A 26,386-nucleotide genomic window follows, 5' to 3' on the forward strand; every position below is an offset into this window, starting at 1 on the left:
TCCTGTCTCCTGACAGTGGCCAATGCCAGGTGCTTCAGAGGGAATGAACAGAACAGGCAGTCATTGAGTGATCCTGTCGTCCACTCCCAGCTTCTGGCAATCAGTGGCTAGGGACATCCAGAGCATGGTTTTGCATCCCTGACCATCTTGGCTTATAGATTATCCTCCATGAATTTATCTAGTTCTTCTTCTTTTACCCCTGTTATAGTTTTGGCCTTTACAACATCCCCTGTCAACGAGTTCCACAAGTAGACTGTGTGTTGACTTTACCAGCTGTTCTGAGGCACCTCCTCCTTCCCTAAGACCTGTAGTGGCACAATCCATTCAGCAGTGAGGGTGGGTTTCATGAAGAGGCAGCATCAGTTTCTCTGGTCCCTGGATTCTTGTGCAGGAGGCAGTGAAGTCAGTGCTTTTGATAGAAACCACACTTCAGGCTTCAGCTTGTCTCTGAAGTCCTCCCATTGCACATCTATGCAACTAGATATCTGCCAGCACAAAGTCATAGATTGTTACTGGTACCTAAAAACGCTAGAGTAAGGAGGAACATTTTTTTATGTGTGTGAAATGGAAAGGATGAGATCATTCCAGTTGATGGTCTAAAATATATTCTATGGGATTATTTACTTGGTAGAAGACTGAATATACTTACTCCTTATTTTAATAGCTGTATTCACAAATCCACTGTTACTTTGACAGGGCTCCCTTCATTCAAGAGAACTTACTGATGTACACCAAGCTATTTGTAGGCTTTCTGAACCGAGCTCTCCGCACCGATTTGGTCAGCGCTAAAAATGCCCTGATGGTGTTCCGAGTAGCCAAGGTCTTTGCTCAGCCCAACCTAGCTGAAATGATCCAGAAAGGTAACTGAATGCCTCCTTGCAGTCTTCTGCCCTGGTCTGTCCCATAGCAACTCTTTTGCCTCAGAAGCATGCAGAAATATGAATTGGAGGATTCGGTGTCTGCCTCATGTGACATTGAAGTTCAGAGACCTGATATCTTTGCTTCTATTTACAGTATTGGTTTCATTCATATATATATATATATGTTTTTCTTATTTTTTTTTCTAATTTCCATTCATCAGTCTCACTGATTCCTATTTGTTCTAACGAACATAAAAAGAACACGATGCTGGGTATTTTTAGTAAACAGAAACTCCTTGTGTTTTACAACTTCCTTATTGTTTGTGGTGTTTGGTTATTAACTAACTCAGAATTAAAACTTTGTAATGCCGTACAGAAATTTATATTTACTCAGACTTCAGCAAGATGGCTAGTCAGGAAGAACTTGCACTCCAAATTCTAGATATCAGTTCAAAGTGTCCTGAAAGCTGCATGTTGAGTGTACTAGGGTACAGTGGGCGGGGGCCGGCAGCGCACAGGAGGGTTTAGGCAAGCAACAAAAATTTCAGGTGCTGGAACATGCTTAGTTGGGCAGGTATGGGGACCATAATATCCTTTCCAACAAGCAATCATGGCCTAGAAGTACTATGTCTATATAGATTTAGATGCACCATTGTAATTGTGAAAGCTCTTTCTGCTGTATGAGTGAAGATTCAGTGGAAAACTTGAAGTAATAACTAGGGCCCTGCCCTCCCTCTCCTCCCCCCAAGTAACCTCACAACCTTGTTACAATGAGGGATTAAAAAAATTTTATTGCTAGATCCCCAAATCAGAAGGAAGGTGTAATCTAGTCTTCTCCACCCCACATCATCTTATCCCAAATTCTAGGGGAGCAGTTATTCCTGGAGCCAGAACTTGTTATCCCTCACCGTCAACACCGAATTTTCATGACCCCCACTCTTGGTGGGAGCTTCTTGTCATCATGGCCTCCATCAATCACAGATGCCTCATTTAAGGTGAAGAGTCACGTTTACTGCTTGGAAGGACAGGACTCCCAGTACAAGCAGATGTTTGGTCCAGAAGTCAGGAATTTGGTAAGCAATGACCTTGCTTACTTGCTCTGTGGAAGCCCCTTTATTGCTGTTGTGAGGGGTATGTCTCCATACTGAATATCTGCTCCATCATGTACGGGGGGAGAAATTTTAGCTCTTTAAAAGTAGGGGGTGAATCAGGAGTTGGTGATGGTTATAGAATCTGTTTAGAGGGTCCATAACAAGTACGAAAATAGAAATGTACAGACTGCTTTCCAGTCTTGAAGGGTGGGGTGGACTGGGTTTGCAGCTTTGGAGCAGTCTGCTATGGGCATGTACTTGTTTCATCTCTCAACAGTGACTGAGTGTGTATTTCTGATTCATAGTGTTAATAATCAATACCCAGCAGCAAGCCAGTTAAAAACGGTGTAGCAAAGGGAGAGGGTCTCTCCCTAAGCAGCAGGCTAGTGAACTGAAGGAAGATGCATCTCAAAGGAAACCGAGGGGTTACTCGCATTCCTCTGATTGCCCCAGCTGCAGTGACTTCCTTTACTCTATTGGAGCTGGAGCACATTACTACTACCAGCATAAGTCCATGTCAGCTAAGGGAGTGAATGTGCTGATTCTGTTCTGACTGACACGTCACCAGGCAGACTTGTATTCATATGCTGGTGCTTACTACTGACTTGTGTCCTTTATTCTATTGCTTTATTTAGTCATCCTCCTGTCTTTTATTTTTCAGGTATTAAGATTGGCCCAGTTAATAGGCCAGGCCAAGCAAACAGCAAAATCCATATCAGACCACTCTGCAGAGACCATGGCTAGTCAGTCCTTCCTATCCTGGTTTAGGTTCAGCCCTTCTGACATGAATGGTTCCTATACAGGCAATGACCTAGATGAAATTGGGCAAGACAGCATCAAGAAAACAGATGAATATTTGGAGAAGGCACAGGAGTACCTATGCCAGATCTTTCGGGTAGGTAACTTCCTTCCAAGTGCTGTCACTGGGAAGTAGCATGAATGGGAGTCAGGATTTCTGCAGTCTACTTCCAGCTTTCACACTTACTTGCAGTATGATCATTGGCAAGTCATGTAGGCCAAAATTTTCAAAAGTGGACACTCAGTTTGAGTACCTCAATTTTTGGTGCCCATCTTGAGACACTTTAGGATTGATTTTTTTTTTTTTTTTTTTTTTTCCCCAGGGGTGCTGAGTGCCTGTAAACCTCTTGACTATTGCTAAAGTTGCGGGTGCTGTGTACTTGAAAATATCAATCCCAGGCTAAGGTCCCTCTAAGCCGCATGGCTTCGCAGCTGTGTATTAAGCCCTGCGCAGGTGCTCAGGGCTGCGGCAGGGAGAGGTCTCTCTCCCTCAGTGCAGACCTGCCTGGCCAAGGCCCACCAGAGCTGCCGGGGAAAGGAGCCCTTCCATCGGCCCAGCCCAGCCCCACCGGAGCTGCCGTGGATGGGGAGAGGCGCCTCTCCCCTGGCCCCGAGCTGTTGCAGTGAGAGAGGGCTGGGGGGAGTCCTCTCTCTCCACTGCAGCCCTGGGGCAGCCTGCACCCCAAACCCCTCATCCCCAGCCCCACCCCAGAGCCTTCAACCCTAGCCAGAACCCTCATCCCCTGCACCCAACTCTCAGTCCCAGCCCTGACCCCTCCCCACACCCTGAACCCCTCATCTCCAGCCCCACCCCAGAGCCTTCAACCCTAGCCAGAGCCCTCACCCCCTGCACCCAACCCTGACCCCTTCCCACACCCTGAACCCCTCATCCCCAGCCCCACCCCAGAGCCTGCACCCTTTGCCAGAGCCCTCATCCCCCTACACCCCAACCCTCTGCCCTAGCCCTGAGACCCCTTCCACACCCCAAACCCCTCATCCCCACCCCAAAGCCCTCCCACACACACACACACCCGCACCTCAGCCCCAAGCCCCCTCCCACACTCTGAACCCTTCAGCCCCACCTCCATCACATGAATTTTGTTATGTGCACCAATATGAGACACATCACCTTCATAGTGGTGCACATAACAAAATTCATTCTGCACATGGACATAAAAAATTAGAGGCAACATTGGTCCCAAGCCATGTTAAACTAGGTACCAACAATAAGTAGCCACTTAGAATAATCCCATATTTTTTCTACTTACCAAGGGGCATTTTATGGCTTAATGTTTTTAAAGCACTTTGAGATTTTCTAATGTAAAATGCTGTAGAAATGCAAAAGTGATAAAGCTAATAGAAGCAGCCATCTTCTATTATCTTCTTTCATTAAGCTGAAAGGAAGCAAAGAGATTTTACACAAGTTTGCTTGCATATGACTGGGAGAAGACAGAGCTAAGCAACAGCTATGGGAAGACTAGGATGTACTGAGTGAATAATACTTCTGTCTGCCAGGGCTTGTCACCTTCTGAAAACAATTAGGAATTTAGTTGCCTTTTTTTTGTTTTTTTTAAAGTTCTGTTGTAGACTGGTAAATGGGTTGTTTTCAGTGCCTGTTCTGTTGTCAGTCATTGGCTATGTGGTTCTCAGGGGCTGCACAGGAGCTGGTGAATGGGGAAATAGGTGGAACAGAAAAAAGTGGTAAAACTGAATAATTATGAAGAAATTGTGCTTTTTGACTAGTTGAATGAAGCCCAGCTGACCCAAATGATGATGAATTGTGGAGCAGCTCAGGATGAGAATGGAAAGAAGCAACTTCCAGACTGCATTGAGAGTGAGGATGGACTAATTCTTACGCCTCTTGGCAGGTATCAGGTAAGAGAGAAAAGCTTCCAGTCCAATACTTCTAGAAAGCAGAGTGTATGCCTCTACAGCAAAAGAAATAGCTTGTCAGGGATGGGAGGAGAGATACCAGTTCAAATGCAATTCAAATTTGAGCTATAAAGTATGTGATTTCCTTTCCTGTTCCTAGATCATAAATGGCTTACGGCGGTTTGAGATCGAGTACCAGGGAGATACTGATCTTCAGCCCATTAGAAGTTATGAAAATGCCACTCTAGTGCGACTGTTGTTCCAGTTATCCTCAGCAATTAATCAAAGGGTAAGTGCAATGCGAAGTCTTCTTTCTTTTTTCCAATTGCATATTCCTATTCTCCCTCTGACCTGTGTCAATGTACAACTTACACACTTGTTTTGTACTCTCACCATTAACGGGACTTCGGCATGAGTTTGCAAATATTCCATAGGGCTCTTCTTCCAGCCTGGAATCATGTTTTTTCCCTATTGCTCAAGAGTTGTAAATGTCACAACAGTTTCTCCAAATCAGAAACAGTACACTGAAATGTATTGTTCATGGTAGATGAGGTAGAAGGAATATCTTTCACAGGATCATATTAGCATAATGAAAGAACACTCTGTTTCCCTAGTTGTCAAAATAAGCCGGAAAAGGGTTAATCCAACCAAGCCCTTTTATTCCGTCCTCCTCCAGCCTCTCACTCCTTTAAGCTCTGTCTTGCAACCTGGTGGTTAGTCCTTTCTCCACTTATATCCTGACATAATATGTATACACTTCTGAGTACATATGAATGGCGTGACCACTGGTGTTCCAGATTTCCTTCTGTTGGTTTAGCGTTTTGTACCACTAATAGTAAATGAGCAGAATTACTACAGTACAGATGTAAATTTGTGTCGGAACAATTCTAACTTTTGAAAGACATATGAGTTTTGAGTTATAATTGCTATATCCTTTCTGGTCCCTTAATACAAACCAAAACATAAAAGCAACAATTTTTCAGTGTGAACTTAAAATCCACATTTTAATTTTTATTTACGTTTTTCTTGTTCTGTTACTGACTTTGTTTTTCATACCTTAGTTTGCTGATCAAATGGAGATTCTCTGCTCCAGGGAAGACTTTACTGGCAGCTTGTGTCGCTATCATCTTACCAACCCATTCCTTGCAGAGAAGGGCAGGCACAGCCCAGCACTGAAACAAAGATCCGGACATTCTCGGCGACCAAGGATCAGTCTGAGATTTCTGGCTAGCTACAGGACTCTTCTTTCTTTGTTCATGATGTACTTCATTGCATCTTGGTTCTGCATTGGACCACTGGCCTGCACATTCATTATTCTCCTTGGGTATCTTCTTTATGCAGTAGTAATGACTTTCTTCACTGAAAGGTGGAAACCTCATCAACACTAATTTTTCCCTTCAGTGTACATTGTAAAACAAACTTTTTAAGGATAAAAGTACAGTGGTTCGTGATTAAAAGGCTTCGGCAAAGGATCACTTCAAAACTTTTAAGTGTGTTTTTTGTATTAAAGTTGAGCCAGAGGGATGGGTTTGTGGTTGGAGAAACTGCTGTAATCTGTGTAAATTCTCTTTTGATAAACTGTCTTTTCTATACAGTTTACTGAATGTGCGGGATGAGAGACACTGCTTGTGGTTTGGGGAACAACCTCCAATAGTTGTGGAGCTGAAACGAACAGCCCAAAGTAGCTATGGGAAACTACACATAAAAACAGCTCTAGATTTGGCAATCTATCCATATTGCAGCTTTTTACTTTTTCCACTTAATTTGGGAATTGGCCATTTTGAGCTGCTTTCTGCAGGTTTTATATCATATTGCTGGGGAGGGGGTTTTCAGTCTGACAAAGGCAATAGTAGCCACAAACCATGAGTTCTGGCCACAAAGCTGAATCCCAAAAAATCAGTAGGACAAAAATGACATGATTAGCATAAACAAGTTTTGGCTTAAATTACCAGAAAACTGGAGGAAATTGGTAATAATGGTTTAGCTCAGAAACAGGAGAGGAGAGTTGCATCTTGTTGCCAGATACATATGATTGCTCTGATTTGCAAAAAATTGCATTATAAGTATTTCAAAGTACCAAGAAAGGTAGAGGAGCTGGCAGCTGAAATCCCATAGCCTAGCACAGGGACTAACTCTGCATTCCCTTTTCTGAACCAATACTTACTTGTTGTCTTCACTGGTCCCTGTCTTTTCAAAATGAGGAACTTTCCATGTTTCCTGATAACTGCATTTCCAACTTATGTTTACCAAATCCAGTGAAACTTTCACTCATCTTGTTCAATCAGATTTCTCTTTGTGGTACAAGTTTCTTCTTTTGAAACCGTGTATGTAAATTAAAGTGCTTGCTTGATTTATTTTTAAAGCAAAGTCTCCTAGTGTGTTTTGTGTTAAACCTTCTTTTTGAGCAGGACTGTGTTGCAGTGTGTGTAAGTGAAATAGTGAGTACTGTATTATGCATTTATTTTTAGTAAGATTTTGTCAGTTTCTTTCTAGTACTGCAATTTGTTCTGGTAGATGGCATAAAGGAAGTATGTTCAGGCCTCTAATTTGTAGCCCTGGGTTCAAAATCGCTCACGTTTCATTTTTTAACAAATGTGCTACCTTCCCAGCAACAAACTACTTTAGAAAAGAGTCACCAACTAAACCAAAGTAAATTGAGCTTCTTTGTTTAAACAGAAAATATGTTTAAGGAATCAGTTAGTTTAACCTGCTCTCCTGTGAAATACACTGCTGTCAGGTGCCGTTGTGGCACTTGTGGGATAAAGGATTAAATACACCTTGCAGTAGTGAGATGTAGGGTACCACATAATATCCTCTGGGCAGAGATTTGTCACTTTTCATTTTATATGTAAAGGATTTTGCCCACCTACGAGCCTGTATAAATAACACTTGTCCATTGTCACATTCAAATCACATTGTCACTTGATTGCTGGCTTCTGCACCAGGTGACTTGGACTAACACAGTACTGGTGCAGATACCTTTGTGTAGCAAGCACTGCGCTTTTACTGCTGAGGATGAAATTCACCAACACATCTTTAAAAGTGGTACGGAAGAGGTGAAGCTGTAGGGCAAAAGCAGAATAAGAAATGTAAACTTTCTAGCACCATAAGCTGATGCGGAAAAGCCTTTGGGAAGTCTGGTCCTTTTCCTTGTCAAGGCAGCATTGGTCCCTATGCTCTCAAATACTGCCATTCTTAGCCAGGGAGGGCAGGGTAGCTAGCAGAGATGCAATGGGCAGACAATAGTGAAGACTGGTTTCTAACCATGAGAGGAGTGAAGTCCCAGTCAGTCCGTCCTCTTCCCCCCCCCCCCCCCACAGTTGGAAGACAGTCCTAGAACTAACTTGTTTTAAGACTGAGCTTGATAAATTTATAAAGGAGATTGCCTCTAATGGCATAAGGCCATCTGCAACTGCTATTAGCAGATATCTCCTATGGCCATAGATGGGGGAGGGCTCTGAGTTACTACAGAGAATTATTTCCTAGGTGTCTGGCTGGTGGCTCTCGCCCATATCATCAGATTCCAAATGATCATCATGCTTGAGGTTGGGAAGGAATTTCCCCCCAAGTCAGATTGGCAGAGAGCCTGGGCTTTTTTTTTTTTTTTTTTTAACCTTCCTTTGCAGGGTGGAGCGTGGGTCACATGCTGGTTTGAATGAGAGTCTCTGTAACTTGAAGTCATTAAATCAAGATTCGAGGACTTCAGTAACTCAGCCAGAGGTTATGGGACTGCTACAGGAATGGATGATGGGTGAGGTTCTGTGGCTTGCAGCGTGCAGGAGGTCAGATGAGATGGTCTTGCTGGTCCCCTGGGGCCTTTGAGTCTATGCCTACAGGATGTTATATGTGTTATGGAGCATCAGTTCCCAAGTGCTGCTAGGACCTTCCCCTGCCACTGCTACGGGGGTGGGGGGGTGGCAGTGCCAGGGGCTGAGGATGGGTCTCCCTTCCTCTGCTAACGCAGGGCTCCTGCTAGCAGCCCCTGGCCTCCCTTCTCTGCAAGCCCCAGGCCCCGATTGTCAGGTAAGAGGCTCTGTCTGTCTAAACGTCTCGGAACGGGACCCGAGCCCAGCTAACTTCCCTGCACATCCCCTCCCGCAACAGGCCGCGCCTGGGCTAGTCAGCACGAGCCCAGCGCCGGCCTTGTCCCAGGTGGGTGATACCACCCTGCCGCGGGGGCAGGGGGAGCGCCCCTCCACCCGCATCCCTCGGACGAGACCATTCTGAGAGGGGCGGCGGCCGGTCCGGCGTTGTGGTGTGCTCCTGTCTCCATGGGAACGTTGACAGCAGGCGCCGGGCCTGAGGAGAGCGGAGCGGAAAGAGGAGCCCAGGCCGCGTGGAGAGGGTGGGGGGGGAAGGCTACGTCTACCAGCGGGCTTTGGGGGGAGGAGCTGGTGGGTTCGCAACTGGGGCTACGGGTGCGGGGCTGGCTGAGGTCGGGGGGTGTCTGAGCCTTAGCGTGGGGGGAGAGGTCGGGGGGTGGCTGGGCCCAAGGGTATATATGTGGGGGGAGGGGTGGCTGGGCCCAAGGGTGTATATATGTGGGGGTGGCTGAGCCCAGGATGTGTATGTGGTGGGCTGAGAGGGGAGGGGGCTGAGCTGGGTGTGTGGGGTGTGAAGGGGGGGGCCCAAGTTCCAGCCTGCTGGCTCCGTGCTGATTAAGCTCACATTCTTGTTCTCTTCCCCCACCCCCACCCCCACATTCTAGGTTGGCAGCTGTAAATTTGAGGGTCATGTGCAGAAATGGCTGGTGACCGTGAGGAGGCTTTGGGTAGTGATACCTGCCCCATCCCCATTCCCCTCTGAGGGCAAGTTATGTAGAGCAGAGGCACACAGAGCCATAGTCCACTCCCTCCATCAGAGACAGTGAACACAAGCCCCAGTGTCAGAGCCAAGTCCTGAGGAGACACCCCCCAAACCCATGATGCCAGGGTCATAGTAAAGGCGCATTTGCATGCCAGGGGTACAAGGTACATACAGGGCCTGACCTCATAGAGATTGAAGCACATTAAACATGGTCACTGACCCTTGTTCAACTTCAGTGGCATTTCCTCAGCTACTTTACTGAGAAGCTGTAGGCTGCCCACATAACCCTAGTCTGAAAACAACTTTTGTATCAGGACCTTTGGGGATGTACAGTACCAGTTTGCCTCCGCTGGGGAACCTACCACAGTGGTCAAGAGTAGGACTGGATAAATCAAGCCATCTTCAACTTGGCATCCAGAATAACCAGGGGCCTCAGCCTCTCTCTCAGTCCCAGTCTTTTGAAGTCTGGAACAAAGACTCACATAAACTAGTCATGGACTTGGAGAGAAGCCTGAAGTTCCTGCAACAGCAGCATGCTGAGACCCTAACGAAGCTTCATGAGGAAATTGAATATCTCAAAAGGGAAAACAAAGGTGAGGTGACTTTCCATATACAACTTTGTGTAGATTCTAGAGGCACTAGATGAGAGATTGGAGAGTTGTCACTGCAAGTTGAGAAATCTTTGATATCTTTTTCCTCAACATGCTAAGTTGTGAATGAATTACAATGAATGTAGGTTTTGCTTCTGCATCCCCACATTTCTTCTTCCGTGTCATCTCTTTAAAGAGGTCCCTGATGCCACTTGCTTAGGCCTACCATTCCTTGTGCTTTTCACAAGAGTTTTGTTTTGAAACTGTTAGAAAATATTTCCCAACACTTAGACTATAACAGGGGATATAAGAGGGGAATTCTAATGATTTTGACTGTGAGGCTAACAAAAGCTCAAAGACAAATCTGGTCAGTTACGGACTCCAAAGCCTGAAAAGGCATAGGGGACTGGATAACTTGGGGAAAGGTAATGAAATTAGTCTTTCACACCTAGTAGGCCATCACTTCAGTTTACCGGGGGATGGATATATAGTAGTACATCTGAAATCAGCTGGTGTGATCTCAAGTTTAGTTTCTGCTGGACAAGTGTTCACATTACAAAAATACCATTTAAATTAGCATTCTTTTCATCCTTGAGAGAAGCTATTGACTGAATCTTTGTAGAGAGAATGTGCCCCCTGTCTTGTTGATTGTTTCTCCAGATCAGGGTTGGGGTATATTGTCAATAAGAGATGTAGGCAAAAAGTGTCAGTATGACAGACTGGTTAATTTTGAGCACAGCTGGTTTACAAGAAATCCAACCATGAGAAAATTGACAAAACAGTTCAAAGCTTGTACCTGGACAACAAAAAAACACTTTACATTCATGGTAACATCAGTAAATTCTTTAGAGCTTACAGTAGCTAGATCGGGGTAGGCAAACTACGGCCCACAGGCCACATCCAGCCCACCAGCTGTTTTAATCTGGCCCTCGAGCTCCCACTGGGGAGTGGCATCTGGGGCTTGCCCTGCTCCGGTGGCTCCTGGAAGCAGCAGCATGTGCCCCCTTTGGCTCCTATGCATAGGGCCAGCCAGGGGGCTCTGCTCTGCACAGTGCCCCAAGTGCCACCCCTGCAGCTCCCATTGGCTGTGGTTCCCAGCCAATGGGAGCTGTGGGGGCGGTGTGTACGGCTGTGACAGTGTGCTGCAGAGCTGTCTGGCTGCGCCTCCGTGTAGGAGCAGGAGGAGGACATGCTGCTGCTTCCGGGAGCTGCTTGAGGTAAGCGCCACCCAGAGCCTGCACTCCTGTGCCACCCCCCTCCCCTGCGACCCAACCGCCTGCCCTGCATCCCCAGCCAGAGCCCACATCCCCCCAGCCCGGAGCACCCTCCTACACCCCAAGCCCTGCATCCCCAGCCAGGAGCCCCCTCCTGAACTCATTTCTGGCCCCACCCCAGAGCCCATACCCCAACCCCAATTTCATGAGCATTCATGGCCTTCCGTACAATTTCTATACTCAGATGTGGCCCTCAGGCCAAAAAGTTTGCCCCACTCCTGAGCTAGATGTTTGGGCTACTTATAAACCCTTGTTCATAGTGCAGAATACACAGACTGGTTTCATTCAGTGTGACCTGAGTTATGCTATACTTCTGTGTGCATACTTGTCTTAAAACTACTGAAAAAATTTGTCTTCTGTAACTCTACTTCCAATCTCTACCCCCTTCCCAATATTATTTAAATAATATCCACTCTTAGGTTTCACATTACGGTTACTCCCTCACCCTTTGAGCCCATATGTTTATTGTACATTAGACTGAAATTTTTTTCATTAAAATCAGAAATGTTGAAAGCTGATGTGAGTGACATTCTCTAGGAGCAAGCTTAGCTTTATTCTACAATGGGAAAAGGGAAGTTAAGGGGGTATGGAGAGAGCTCAAACTAAAAATTGTGTTCTCATTTGATTACAGAGCTTCATTATAAACTCATAATGAATCAGTCGCTGCAGCTAAAAGGTAGGCTATGCTTTTACTGTTCTAGAAATAGGATGATCTAGTAAGTGTCTTATCCCCTGGAAGTCCCTTTGTCTCCCCCTTTTTAATTTTATTATTAATAAACATTTTGCCTTGGTGCTTTGTCCATTTCCCAGTCCTGAGAGAGAATCTTGGAAGTGTCGCCTCCCCTCTGCAATGCAGAAATGTTCTAGCTCTCTGGCGACTGAAGACTGTGTACAATGAACACAATCTTGCTGCTTTCATGTCAGAATTCAGTTTTCATGGGTTTGTAGGGGAAAATGGAATAGATAAGTGTGGCCTGAGTTTCATTATTCTGATTGAGATGCGAGTTGTCTCCCTAAGCCAACACATAGGTTAGCATGATTCACAGGTTACAATCTGAGTGGGTTAGGTCAACGAGGAAGCATATTGGTGATGCCATGAGAACCTTAGACAGTACTTGCCTGCACTACAATGCTCCTCCATTCACATTATTCTACAGTTAAGGCCCTAAGGACCCCTCTGTATTAGATACTTTTGCCAGTATAGCAAGAGTACTTGAATGTGATTTTTTGGGGGTAGGAGGTGGCAACACCTTCATACAACAAAAGCCCTGCTGTGGATGTAGTGATACTGGCAAACATTTTTTGGCAGTATAATTTATTTTGCTCGCCGAACATTTATAAGCTATACTAGCTAAAGCACTGTGTGGCTGGCATCGGTTGCATCTATACCAGGAGAGTTTGGACAATATTGCTACATTGGCAAAGCTTTCACAAGTACAAACATTCATTGAATGTATCTCATAATGAGACTTTGCAAAATAATAAATTGGGGCTTCTTTTTATTTCTCTTGTGGTTTTTGAGCCTGTAGGGATCCTGTTTACAAGCTGTTCTCTAGAGCTATCAAGGTTAGAACATTTTTTAATGAAACCAGCATTATCATGTATCCTTACCATTCCAGAAGCCAAAGCTTTGGCTCAAAGCTACAGGCTCAAAAACCACAAGAGAAATAAAAAGAAGCCCCAATTTATTATTTTGCAAAGTCTCATTATGTGTTAGGGCTTGACTTACAACTTTAGAACGTTTGGAGGTTGGCAATACTGAATCTTTCACTGCAAATCTATATTCAGTCCATTAACTTTATTGATATGCAAGGGCGAAGTTCAGATCCCTGTGGAGAGTTAAATATTTATTACTTTTATGCATCCATCATGCCAGGCAACTGAAGGGATCTGTATCTCCACAACCTATCATAAGAAAAGCCTCACCAGAGATGATGCATAATCAAATGTTCAACCTAAAATACACTATGCACTTGCGCTATGCTCTGAAGGTTAATACTCACTCTGGCAGATTGCTAGAGGAAGCAAGTTCTGCAATTAGGAACCCTGCCCATAAAAATACCCTACCACACGTCCTCAACACTGCATATCTAGGATGTCAACGAATGTGCTTTAGTTTACCTCAGTTACTGTGGTGGTTTGTAGAATGAAAGAAGCACTTGTGGAAATAGCTGGGTCCCAACGCATGTTGCACTTTATAGATTATTATTTATTTGGTGTATGCAATCTGGTCAAGCCAAACCACAGCATTCTTATCAACAATGTTCAAGGCACAAAGACCTCCAGGAAGTTGAGTCATTTTGCAGTCCTCAGCAACGTGTGTCATGGTTTGTGGCTGCCCACACTGACAGAGTGGACTCTCTCTAAAATGCCATAGGAAATTCTGCTGCAACACAAATTCCATGTCTGGTACGAAACCGGTTGAGAAGGCTCCATTGCCTTCGTGGTAAATCAAACCCGGACTTGACGTTGCTTGGGGTCTGAGACAAGATAATTATTTGTCACTTTCTCTGTGGATTATGAAACTTACCCCACGTCCTCTACCATAATCCTTCACCCGGTAACCGTATCCACAGCGGGCGCGATGAGGGCAGATGACCATGTGGTGGATTAAACAAGTCTTTAGTTAAAATTGTGTGATATACCATATCTATCATTATCATGAGTTTTGCTACACTTTCCTCTCTGTGAAAAGTGGGTGGAGCAATATTGCAGAGAACAGGTAATCATGGTAGAGGAGAAAATTTAAGTGTGCCTGAAATAATATGCATAGTAGAATTAAGTTGTATGTTGATCATCCTTGTGTGAGACAAGCGAGCCTGAACTGGAGTGAAGTACTCTGCCGCTAAGTAACAGAGTACTAAGGCTGATGTGCATAATGTTTGGGCCTGGGCACCTCATGTTGTTCCGGCCAATTTTCTGAGCAGGTTGATACGCATTTTGACCTTAGTCGCTGTCTTTGCAAGATGATCTTGATATATGAGAGTTCTATCCAACATGACACCTAGATATATCGGGTATGAATCATGCTTCATTTGCTGGCCACTGAGAACTATATTCAGCTGTCTGCCTGCTTGTGCATGATGTAAGTGGAAGAAACTTAACACAGTCTTACTTCTACTTGGTATCAGGTGCCACAGCCGCCATATTTGCATTCAAAACACTTTCAAGTATGTCAAAGGAGTGTGACTGAGTGCCGAGACATATGTTGTCTGCATAAACAAACTTACAAGAGCCGGTATATGGTAGGTCATTCGAATATAAGTTGAATAATGTAGGAGATAATACTGATCCTTGTGGGAGCCAATTCTTCTGGTGCATCCAAGTACTTGTTCTATCACCAATATGCACATGGAAATGGTGATTTCTCAAAAACAGAGCCATTGCACATACAAACCAACTTGGCATAGTTCTGGACAATTTCACCAAAAGGCCAATGTGCAAACCGTATTGTATGCCGTGGTCAGTTCAAGAAAAACTGAACAGTCTTCAGCTGATGTTGGAAGCCATTTTCGATTACTTGATCACATGTACTAGTACCACAGCAAAAAACAGCCTGCTCTGGTCCCAGCATGCCTTCCACTTATGCCTTCTTTGTGAAATCAGACACTCAAGCACCTTAAAACAGATGCTCAGAAGTGAAATTGGTCTGCGGCTTGAAGGCAAATGTGGATCTTCCCAGGTTTCAGCAAGACAATGATCTTCACTTGGCACCAGATTCTAGGCAGTCTGGATTCCTGCAGAAGTCTGTTGAAAAACTGAACAAGCCATTCCTGAGCGTGAGGACCCAGATGTTTTTATGAATTCAGGTGCGATCTATCATATGCAGGAGCTGAACCGGTTTTTAAATTGTTCAGCACTTTATCCAATTCCAGACTAGTGAATGGCTCCATCCTACTATCGGCAGGATTACTTCTTAGGAAATGTTGCCATTTGTCATGTACCTGGCATTTGACAACTCTGTCACCAGGAGCTTTGGCAACCTTCAACAGATGACTGGCAATCTGATTTGGAGTAACTGCTGGCCTGCTTTGTGTACATGGGCATTTGAGCCGCACCTAGTTAACGAATTAAACTCCAGCTCTTCCGGCTTGACCACGTAAAGTCAAGCACCACTGTTGCTTCCTCTCTTTGAGTCCAGTGAGCGGCATCCAATGATTCTGTAAGATGGTCTGCAATCTCCGGATCACCTGACTGCTCAAACTGCATCAGCAAGTCTGCACAATCCTCATTCAAACATGGAATGTACACTGGTTGGAAGCCACGTGGAATTGTTGCACTTGCAGCTTTAAAAAGGACAACAGAAACAACGGTTTGCATCTTCCTTGGAGATGGTTAATGGGATGGTTATGACGATCCATTCTAAGTACTCTGTGAAAGAGCCCCAATGTGCCTTCCAGAAGTTCCATCTAGGCTTTGGTACACTCCTTATAGTTGGCAGATGGAGGACGCATTCCCATCTGAATCAAAGGAGGACAGCGTTGGCTATGTGGAAAATCATTAAGTACAGTACATGCCACTGGCTAATGCGTGATTGGCAAACGATATGACCCAGCACAGATCTGGGCAGTAGTTCCTATTCTAGCATGTTGAATGGAAGGTACCATACTGCTTAGGGTCATGGACCAATGCAAGATCATTATTTGTTGCCCACTCCAACAGTTGTTCACCATTTGGGTCTGCAGTTGCATAACCCCACTTGCTGTGATGACTAGTAAAGTCGCCAACATACGCGGCTGCATGCTTAAGCCTTGGGAGAACATGTGGAGTCCATGTTTCACCCAGTGGCTTATACATTCGTGATTTGAAACCCACCAACTTTAATTGTGTCACGAAAAGGTGAATATTCAACATGGACAACATCTGATATATCACTGTGGGTGTACGTGGCTCGACCATGTTTTGCATGAAGATGGTGACAACATTGAAACCAATTATCTTAAACCAATGTGCTTCATTCAGCATGATGAGATTTTCTTGTAAACAAATAATGTCAGCTAGAACTTCCTTTGCCAGAACACCAATAAGTTCCTGCTTGGCAGAAGACAACCCTTCAACATTCATCTGGAGGACTTTAAATGCTGGACCTATGACTAGAAAATCATTGTCTGGAACCTTTATAGATTAAAGCATGTTGAACTTCATTCAGAAGCAGATGGGGACTGGTGTATTTCACTGCACGTTAATATGCTTCTGCTGATTCATACGTAAGCAGATAGGATATCTCACATTCTGCCTTAGCCGAAGCTTCCAAGGTATGCCAAAGTAGTAGATGGAAGTTGTCCAGATGAGAGGGGACAAAAAACATGGCTGATCATAGTGAGATCAGTTTTAGTAAAGAAAGGCTGCAGCCTCTAAGTTAACTGCAGAGAACTGAATGAGCCACCACTACTACCTGAGTATACAGGAGTACCTTGCAATAGTCAACTACTGTGACCACGGGTGGACAAACTCCACCAATAAGCAGCAGTCAGTCTTCAGTGTTCCTAGTTGCTTAACCTTGCCCCTGAGCATCCCTCCCTTTTATAGATCAATCTTCAGTGATTTTATCCAGGTCTTTGTGATCACATTGTGTTCCATGTTGAGTGCAGAAAACACTCCCACTGGTTAAACCAAGCAGCTGTTCTGGTGCTATGGGAAACAGTTACATTGCAGGTTGCTCTCAGCAATCCTGCATGTAGAGAGCCTTGGCTCTGCAGACTTTAAATAAATAGTTTACCTGTGTTTCCTATTCTAAACTGAGGATAACATAGCCTCTTCGCTGGTCAGTTCTATGATCATAATGCCCAATTCATCACTTATTCTTCTTTGCAGGTGATAATTTAACTCCCACCTTGTTTGACAAGTTGCTTTCAAGGCAAGGTTCAGCAGGTAAGATAGCTTAAAACTGCAAGATTTAACTTTCGGGGTAGCAGGACTAGGAACTGCATATATTAGAGGAGGGGAAGATAAATTATTATTAAATGAAAATATCTAGACCTAGATATAGAAACAGGCAACAATGTAAAAGTCTGAATACCTATCAGATTTGTTTCAAATCTCTCTTCTTACGGCTCTTGATGATGATCAGGAGTCGTAGTATAACTGTTTTCCACTTATTTGGATCATGTGTGCTTGCACACACGTTTATAATCCCTTTTACATTATGACTGAGTTGCTAAGAAATTGGGAGAGCAAAGCCTATGTTTGGGCTGCTTCTAATTTATGGTTGTTAGTGCTAACATAGTAAAGTAGGATTTCTTGACACTGTGTTAAAGGATTAAAATAAGCTAAACTACAATGAAGCTGTTCAATAGCTCACAAAATAAAGCCTAAGAGCATGGAATACCTTGAACTACTGTGGAGATAAGGGTACTTAAAACTTGTATCTGCAAGCTGTTAGGTCTCTGGCCTGGCCTGGCCTGGCCTGTGATGCGTGCACACCCATCCCCCTTCCCTCTCCCCTTCATATTTTGTCTAACAGCTGCTGCTGTTGCAGTTTCTAGGTATTCACTGACAAACAGGCAGCAGATGGACCAGCCCAAAAAGCAAAAACTGAATACAGAAGAACAGGTGATCAACGTGGTACAAGGGGAACCAGAGCCTCCCTGTCCAAAGGTGGAGAAGCGACAAGAGGAGGTTTTTTCTAGGTATGAGCAAGCTATCCGAATACAGCAATTGTAGGCAGCTCATTTGAGGTTTCTGGGTTGTGTGTGTTCTTTTTTGAGTCTTTGACCATGTGGATCCCACTGATGGTGCATATGCACCTCGCATATCTCAGAAATATAAATAATGTAAAATACAAATTTATGAGGGTTAAGAATAAATTACAGTGAGCAACTGATTCTAGCAGGGGTACTTAGGAAGCTCTTTGGGGATACAGTTTTCAATTGAGTTGTCGTGTATTGTAATGGGCATAGACAGAAGTGCTAATTAATTCAAAGGAAAAACTCAGGCGTAAAGTGTACTGCCATGCACCATTCTAGACAGAGGACACAGAAAGTAGTTTAGCTACAGCGAAGGATGTGATCTTGTAGAGTTAAGACTCCTGGACCTGCCATGTTTCCTTCATTTCCCACTTGTGAAATAAGTAGAATACCTACCTGTACCATCACGCTCTTGAGAGTCTTAATCAACGTTTGACAAATGTTTTGGCAAGGTAAATGCAATAAATATTTAGACATTTAATCCATTTCCCTTGTGATTCTTTTATTCCTTAATTGTGATCTAGAGAGGACAGAGAAGTCTCTGATAAAATTACATCTCCAGTACTTTCACTGCCAAGCCAGATTAGATCTGGGCATGCTCAGGTACCACCAGCCTCCTCCAACCCTTTCCTGGTAAATGTTCTCCCCTCCCACATCCGGAAACCACCTACACTGGAAGAGTGTGAGATTGTCATTCACCAGCTATGGAACATCAACCACATGCAGGCACAAGAGGTGAGGCTGTTGACCCCAGCTCAGTCTACTTTATTCACAGCTTTTAAGATACAGTAAGTTTGTGGTGACGAAATAGGAAATAGATTTTCAGAGGCAAGCAGAAAGGTTATTTTCTCCTCTCTGTCCTTCAGCTGATGTATTTGAAATCATATCTGGAGGACATCCACAAGAACAAAAGGATTCCTGAAGACTATCTGCTAGCCAGCCAGATTGGGTAAGCTAAGCTGTTCTGAGTTATGGTTCAAGGCTCGGGTATTAGACAGACTGTAGCTGAGTTCGCTAGTTCCCTTTCTACTTTCTATTGGAGTGAATTTGTGGAATAGAGGCCATGTGCAAGGTGCCTAGATAGAGGTCATTAGCGAGCTTTGACTTTGTAGGGCTTCCTTCCTTAACTTTCCCTTGTGATTTATCTTTGAGCCACCTCTACCCCTCTCAAACTTTCCAGAATGCGATCTGTTAATGTGAATTGAGAGGATTTAAATGATATCTGCCTTAATATACCTCTACACACAAGCGGCAAAATCCTGTATTATAACAAGACTACTGCACACAGTTGTTAACAGCACTAACCTAACAGGAGATAAGTGTCCATAAACTTAGGGTGCAGGTAGACAAGGTTGTCAGTTTGTTCTTTCAGAGCACTTACAATCATTTAAGATATCAGCCTACGAGGAGTTGAGACACCTGGTTAACAGACTCTACTCAATCCAACTGAAAGTCAGACATATGGGCATTTCTGAAAGATTCAGAGGGATTCATGGTTTGAAGGCTAATGTTTATTTTAAGTAATATGATTTTATTTATATTGTGGTACTGTTTACAGACCCCCTTTGTGTTTAGGGCTGTATTGTAGTAGTTGGTATATAAATACATTGTAAGCTCTTCAGGGCAAGAACTGTTGCTGTCTAGACAAGAGATTACAAGGGCAACAAAAAAAAAAAAAATCATAGTTTACACAGATTTCCCTTACCTTTTACCCATCCCCCGTATTATTGCCACAACAGTTCTCCAGTTAAAACTCTAGAAGGGTAGTAGGTCTGTTGGAGTAGCATTTGGAGCAGCCAACTAACAAGGGGTGCAGAAGGTACCAAAAGATCATCTAGCCTGATCTGAATACCAGAAGCCATTAAACTTCACCATATTACCCCTATATTGAATCCAGTAACTTGTTTGACTAAAACATGTCTTCCAGAAAAGGCATCAACATATGGAGAATCTACCACTTCCCTTGGTAGTTGGTTCCAATGGTTAATCATCCTCACTGTAACAAAATTTATCTGACTTCAGATTCCAGCCCTTGGTTTTTGTTATGCCTTTCTCTGCTAAATTAAAGAGTCCTTTAGTAGCTGGTATTTTTTCTGTGTGAAGGTATTTATACACTGGCTCCTTCCTGCACTCCCTCCTATTTCACGGACACCAGAACTATACATACTATGCCAGTATGTCTCATCAATGCCATCTAATCCCATTTATACATCCAAAGATTGCACTGTAGCCATCTTCCACAGCATTGCACTGGGACCCCATGTTGAACTGTATGACCTTTAACTCCTTTTCAGAGTAATTGCTTTCTAGGATACAATCCCCATAGGTATGGCTTACATTCTTTGTTCCTAGATGTATAACTATGCACTTGGCTGTGTTAAGATGCATTTTGATGGAATGGGCCCAGCTTATCACATAAGCTAGATCATTCTGTACGACTGCCCTATCCAGATTCTGTGGTGGTGCAGCTTCTCCTGTTCTCTCGGTTCAACATTCACATGCAGCAAGGTTTATTATGTTGTTTTCAAATCCAGGTTACACAGGGCCAGCACAATCAATGCTCTGCTACTATGCTACAGAGTGAAGTAGCCAAGGTATCATATCTGCAAATATTTTTTGATTTAGGAATCAAGAATTTTCACGATTACCCAAAATGCTAAAAGATACATCTAAGAAATGGTAAGTACTTCTACTTTCTTTAGAGATTAAGACACTTCATGAAAAAGCCATTCTAGTTACATCTGTAATGTAATCAGCTGTTGAGTCAAGCATGTGATACCTTTAGCAATTAAGTATTAATCATGAAGTTAAAAACAAGCCTATTACTGGTTTCTCCCCTCTCCCCATCTCACCTTCAACTTTATCATCAGCCACAAGCCTCTCCCCACTTAAGGTCATGATTGTCTAAAGATCAATTCATATGCCCTGCTCAGGAGATAGCTGCAGTGATCTCATCTGAAATCTATCTAGCTTATTCTCAGTGTCCTACTATAGCCACAGAGGAAGCTGCACAAAGTGTTTTAATCACTAATTCTTTGAGGGTTGCTTTTGCATGTTCACACTACCAGCCTCTTTTTCACAGAGTTCTACACACAGGACTCAGGTAATAGGGACTGTATGGCCTCCTGTGGCTTCTCTGTCAAACATCTGATGCTGATGTAGTCCCTTGGGACACTCACTTTTCTCCAAGGATCACAGAGCTCAGCAACATCCGATATGTATGCTAAGTCAGAGGCAACAAAAACCTCTCTCAAGGAGGCAGGACATTAAAGTGTGGTTCCACTGTGAAAAATAGCCAGTCATCATCTTTACTCAGACCTTCCTTTTATATTTTCAGAGTCAAGTCTGCTAATAACATTTTACTGCCATTAGCTATGGTGGCTCTGCAGTGCTGAAGGAAGAATGGATTAAGATTTTCTGGCATCCACCTCAGAATTATTTGCTAAGATCTGAATGCAAGGCCAAGTTCTACCCATAATGAGATTACACACATGTAACTTTTCCACTGCCACTGAGGAATCAGTCACACAGCAATTTGAATTTTAGATTGCAATAGGATTTAAAAGCAGTACTCTATTTGTGAGGACTGCATAAAAGGGAAATAGGAAAGCAATACTCTGATCTTACCCAGTCATTTGAACAAGAAAAGACAAATCATTGGGTTAGACTATGATTATTGCCATCTTCAAAGTACACAAACAAGTATACAATAAGTCATACAAGCCCTTTTAAGAAGACAAAAGCTCAGCCCAGGACTCATCCTGTGGATGGGCTTTCTCCATTCCTCCATGTCAAGATAAGAGCCAATTAACAAAGTTCCCCACCTATGAGCTAATAGGAGGAATAAAGATTCTAAACTCTCCCCCTTAATACATCTTTTCATGCAGATGCTGCAAACACAACACAAACACTATTTACAAAACACAGGTGACAGATATAGCTATGTTTCTTTAAAAGTTGACGTGAAGTGTTTATTAAGGTTTTTCTTAAGTTAAACTGTAGGATCTCACTTCTTTCATGAAACAGGGAAGTTTGGTTTTTTGTACTGAAAAAAAATCAGGTCCCTCCTTTAGCTGCTTATTAGCCCCCGAAAACAGGACTAGTCTCTCCTATAACATGTGATGTCAGCTAGTAAAAGCAAAGCAAGAAGCCCAGCTTCATGCACTCAGTGTAACAGAATCCTGGACTCGGACTTGGGCAGGTAACGAGCCATTCACACTTAAAATAATAGCGCTTTTCATCTGTTGATCTCAGAGCATTTTACAAAGGTCAGTATCAGTACCTTCATTTTACAGATGGGGAAATATCTATCTGAGGGACTTATCAAAAAAGCTGCTATGCCTCCTAATGGTGACGGGGGTACTCACTAGCAGAAGGGCCCCACACACACTTCCATCCCATGAAACTGTACTGAAAGTTCTCTCTTTTCCTCACTTTACTAGAAAAATAATTTGTTAAGCACTCTGAAGGCTAGGGAGAGTTCTTACTACAGAAATTTAAATCAGTGGGACAGAGCACTGCAGAGGTTAGTCCATCCATCATGTAGAATCACTGGGGTGACTAATGTAGAAGGTGACCCTAATCCGGGAGACCTTGGTAAAGAGAAAGTGATTTAAAATCATCACATTGCCAATCATTCCTCTCTCTCCAACTCTTATCTCCAGTTTGATTATAACTCCACTGCCAGCTGCTGAAAGGGCAGTTCTGCCAGCACTGAAGCAAACGCTGGGAAACAGTTTTGCCGAGAGACAGAAGAGAACTCAAGCTATTCAAAGAAGCCGTCTTCGTCGGACTGTGCTTTAGTCTGGTTGTTCAGCAACTGCATTCCAGATCTCTTCTCCTTAAAAGTGTTCCAGTAGCTACAGCACTCCCAGTATATGTTTGAGTTTACACTGTAGGTTCAGCATAGATTGGTTTGCTGCTATTATCTCCCCACTTCAAGTAAAAACTAATTATGAAATCACCGTGTCTTCTATTCAGGAACAAAGTTTATGCATCTATTGTTGCAGCTTTGCCTCATTCCTTCAGTGGTTTCCCTTATTTCTTCAGGATGTATATTTGATGAGTTAACTTAATGATGAAAGCCTGTAAGAGATTACTGTTTAGGAAATTGGATGCTTGTCACTTTTAAGCAGGTCAATGCAGTGTCCCACAAACTTCTCTAGTCCGGCAGAGATTATTTAAAAGCAGCATACATTTATTTTTATGCAGGTATGGGCTGCACAGTTTTACAGATAACACTAGATCACTGCTAATCCATCAGTGGAAAGGCTGGAAGCCACATACTACATCATGTTACCTGGCAGGACAAGATTTCACAGCCCTGCACAGCTGCTAGATGGGAACGGAGCTGAATTTAGAGTAGTCGTATCAGAATTTTTTTTTGGATGCGGGTATAGGACCCACTGATCAGCAGCAGAAGGGCAGTTGAAACTATGGGGGGCTCAGATATTACTCTGTTCTAGGCTGCACACTCTTTACTCAGAATCTATAACATTCCATTGTTTCATCTTTGCTATGGGCTAGTTTCCATTCAACTCACGGCAACATAGTGGGTTGACTGCTCTGAAAACGAATGTTGTATGTGCAGCAAGTATGCAAGATTCCCTATACCAGGCTCCTGATCTGCATCAGGACCTTATCCCCAAGGGAGCAGACCTACGATTGTCAACACCACAGTGATAGGCTCCTTAAAAATATCTAAAAAGGTAGGGGGTGGGGTGGGGTGCGTGTGTGTGTTCAATTCTTGTCTTCTCACCTGACTGCGCAACAGGGAAACAAACTGAGATGTTGGCTTTTATGATATGAACATCTGTCCACTAGCTCATTTTACAAAAGCACCTGGACACCCATCTAATGGTATTAAGTTAGTAATGATCTGGGCTAGATCTAAATTAAAAAACTTTCACCTCTATATAACATTTCCCTTAGAAATCTTTTGAACCTCTCCTCCAGCTGATGATGAACGTGGCTGCTATTCTGCAGCACAGGACAACTAATGTAGTGCCATATGTGATTTTTCTTCCCTCACTTCTGGGTGCAGAGATTTCGGCTCCTGATAGGACATATGAAGTAAGCACCCGCCTTTGGTCACTGCAGAGCTGCTGCCCAAGGACTAACATTGGAATGATAGTAGTTTTAGTTTCAAACACAGGAATAATAATAAATTTATTACGATAAAACAAACAGATAATGCATTAGTTCATGTACAAAATATTGATACCACTCGGCTGCCTCAATCAGTGCTTACTAAGTACCCACATTTTAAAACATCCTAAAACCGATGACACCACACAGATTTACAGAGGTCACAGCAATTTCTTGACACCACTGTAAGAGTCCAGCTACTTGTCAGGGACTGTTGCACAATACTGGGGGATGGAGCAGGGGGTGATGGAAATACTTGAGACACTGAAATTCCCTTACACCCAGGAATTAAGAGTGAATGAACTACAAAGATAGGGCAGATTGAAATGTAATCACATTGTGTATGGAACCAGTTACTTATGGCAAGTGGCTTCATTTGTATTGCCTCACAACACAGCAGCTGATATCAGTCTTCTGATCCTAATTTAGATGACCAGTAATACTTTTACAGGTGGGTGTCCCTCAGTGCCCGAGGCACGCAAGGTCAATTGTCAGTCTTAGGCCTAAGCTGTGTTCAGTTTTCTTAAACAAACAGATGCGAGTGGGATATGCAAACACTTCCCATGAGTTGCATCACTCCCCAAAGAAGCCAGCACCCAAGAGAAATGCCAGGTAAGATGCAATTCCCCTGGTAAATATAAATGCAGATAAGTAGCTGCAGCCTGCTGGATTCATTTACAGTGCTGCTATGATTCAATCAATTGATTTTCCCTGCACACACACTTGGAGCTCACAGGGAAATCAGTTAGCATGCACACTGAATACCCCTCCTTCAGATCATCCGACTTTCTAAGAGTGAGAAATGCATGGTCCGTGCTAACCAAAAACCGTTTATACAAAGTAGTGTTTAAAATAAGCTATAAAAATTTTCCTATGGTTGGTTTGCCTCCTAAACATAATTATTCAGATTAATCTGACGCATTAGGGATGCCCTAAAAAGGCCCCGATTTCTCCCCTTTCTCCAAATTAAATTACCAGACTCCTGCAACCATAGGGAAGTTTGTGAGCACATTCTAGCTGCAGCTAATTTATTCTTGGGGCAATATCAAGTCACACAACATACAGAGTGTGAGGAATACTGGCATCAGGCAAAGTCTGAAGCAAATTAGGACATTCTCCCCTCTCCCTTCTATACCATTCAGACTCCCTGATGGAAGTCTACAAATAATTTCTTCTCTAAGAAGACAATAAAAGCCCCTCCTAATACATCAGTCTCAAGAACCATATATACATGTTCTGTATATGTGAAAATGCTGGCAAAGTCCACAAAGGCAGAAGATAAAAGCATGAAATCTAAATCTAACACCAGGTTCCCTATTGAACCTGGCACCTAGAAACAAAACAGTATAAGGCTTTTTCTTCTGAAGTTCCCTCCCAAAATGCCTGTGATTCTTCCAGTGGCCGTGGGAGAGGCCAGCTGTCGAGACCCAACTTCTTTGCTTCATGATTTCACAAGGGGAGGAAGTTATGCAGCAGAGAGGCAGGCTTGACGGATACTTTGTGCCCAGGTGTTTAAGAGTGCTGTGACTGAATGCTTGTCTGGAAGCTGCAGCAATTTTGATGTCATGTACTGATACACTGACTGCAAGAAGGGATTGGCTGCTGGAAAAGAAAAAGGAGACAGCCCAGATAAACACAGTTGCACAACTGAATATCACGAATTGATCCCTCACTTTTTAAAGTGATGCCATCCTATTGTCCCCATACCATATTGTCGAGAGTTGTCTATCCACAGAGGGCTCTGATCTGGATAGTCAGCTGGAACACTGAGCTGTAGTGGTGGGACATTTGGAAGGTTCTTGTCATCTAGAATTCAAACACATTTACTTTAACAAAAGATATTTTCCATCAGGACATCAAAGTAAGTTTTGTGTGGTGTTTTCCCTATGTCTGTACATTACATACTGGAATGGACAGGGAGGGACTAGATCTAATCTTTAGAAGGAACCATGGCTCTGAGTCTTCATTTCTGAAAAGCTCACTTTAAAAATGGCCTCTGCTTGCTGGAAGCTCAATCTGGAACTCCCAGCTCCACAACACACCCCACGCATCTCACCAGTCTCCGTCTTTCATGAGGTGTACTTCATTTGAGTTTGGTTTCCTAAATATGAAATGTCTAGGTACTGTTCATACTACACATGTAAGCCAGGACCAGAGCTTTCCCATGTTTTGTCTGGTACACACTAAAATGAACCCACTTTACCTTTTTCTGTCCAAGGGCAAAACAAGTTCCTATGAAGGCATACTCCATTCTTGCTTGGT

At 43.5% G+C, this 26,386-nt stretch overlaps 3 protein-coding genes across 8 annotated transcripts in view; 2 read left to right on the forward strand and 1 right to left on the reverse strand.

Annotated features, from left to right (window-relative positions):
* Positions 1–6,918, forward strand: part of SMPD4 (sphingomyelin phosphodiesterase 4) — a 28,467-nt gene extending 21,549 nt beyond the window's left edge. For both annotated transcript variants that reach the window (XM_074972467.1, XM_074972468.1), the window contains 6 exons: positions 697–860; positions 1,728–1,933; positions 2,613–2,846; positions 4,493–4,624; positions 4,782–4,910; positions 5,683–6,918. In XM_074972467.1, coding sequence (XP_074828568.1) covers positions 697–860; positions 1,728–1,933; positions 2,613–2,846; positions 4,493–4,624; positions 4,782–4,910; positions 5,683–6,009 — 1,192 coding nt within the window. In that variant the 3' untranslated portion in view covers positions 6,010–6,918. The remainder of the gene's footprint in view (positions 1–696; positions 861–1,727; positions 1,934–2,612; positions 2,847–4,492; positions 4,625–4,781; positions 4,911–5,682) is intronic.
* A 1,619-nt stretch (positions 6,919–8,537) lies between these two features.
* On the forward strand, positions 8,538–22,937 carry CCDC74B (coiled-coil domain containing 74B). 2 transcript variants are annotated; one of them, XM_074973021.1, is made up of 9 exons: positions 8,538–8,644; positions 9,330–10,020; positions 11,923–11,967; positions 17,106–17,162; positions 17,770–17,920; positions 18,502–18,712; positions 18,844–18,926; positions 20,603–20,656; positions 22,642–22,937. In XM_074973021.1, exons 2-9 carry the CDS (start codon positions 9,753–9,755, stop codon positions 22,778–22,780), a joined length of 1,008 nt encoding a protein of 335 aa, XP_074829122.1. In that variant the 5' UTR covers positions 8,538–8,644; positions 9,330–9,752; the 3' UTR covers positions 22,781–22,937. The 2 variants fall into 2 exon arrangements, with proteins under 2 accessions (XP_074829122.1, XP_074829121.1); XM_074973020.1 differs by lacking the exon at positions 8,538–8,644 and adding an exon at positions 8,772–8,966.
* A 453-nt stretch (positions 22,938–23,390) lies between these two features.
* The window catches only part of MED15 (mediator complex subunit 15), a 42,710-nt gene continuing 39,714 nt past the window's right edge, over positions 23,391–26,386 (reverse strand). Inside the window, exons 17-18 of one of the 4 annotated variants that reach the window (XM_074973019.1) lie at positions 25,832–25,930; positions 23,391–25,726 (exon numbers count right to left, since the gene is read on the reverse strand). In XM_074973019.1, coding sequence (XP_074829120.1) covers positions 25,590–25,726; positions 25,832–25,930 — 236 coding nt within the window. In that variant the 3' untranslated portion in view covers positions 23,391–25,589. The remainder of the gene's footprint in view (positions 25,727–25,831; positions 25,931–26,386) is intronic. The other 3 variants (XM_074973017.1, XM_074973016.1, XM_074973015.1) reach the window with 3 other exon arrangements.

The sequence above is a fragment of the Natator depressus genome, chromosome 15 (assembly GCF_965152275.1).
Source record: "Natator depressus isolate rNatDep1 chromosome 15, rNatDep2.hap1, whole genome shotgun sequence".
In the NCBI taxonomy this organism is placed as follows: domain Eukaryota; kingdom Metazoa; phylum Chordata; order Testudines; family Cheloniidae; genus Natator; species Natator depressus.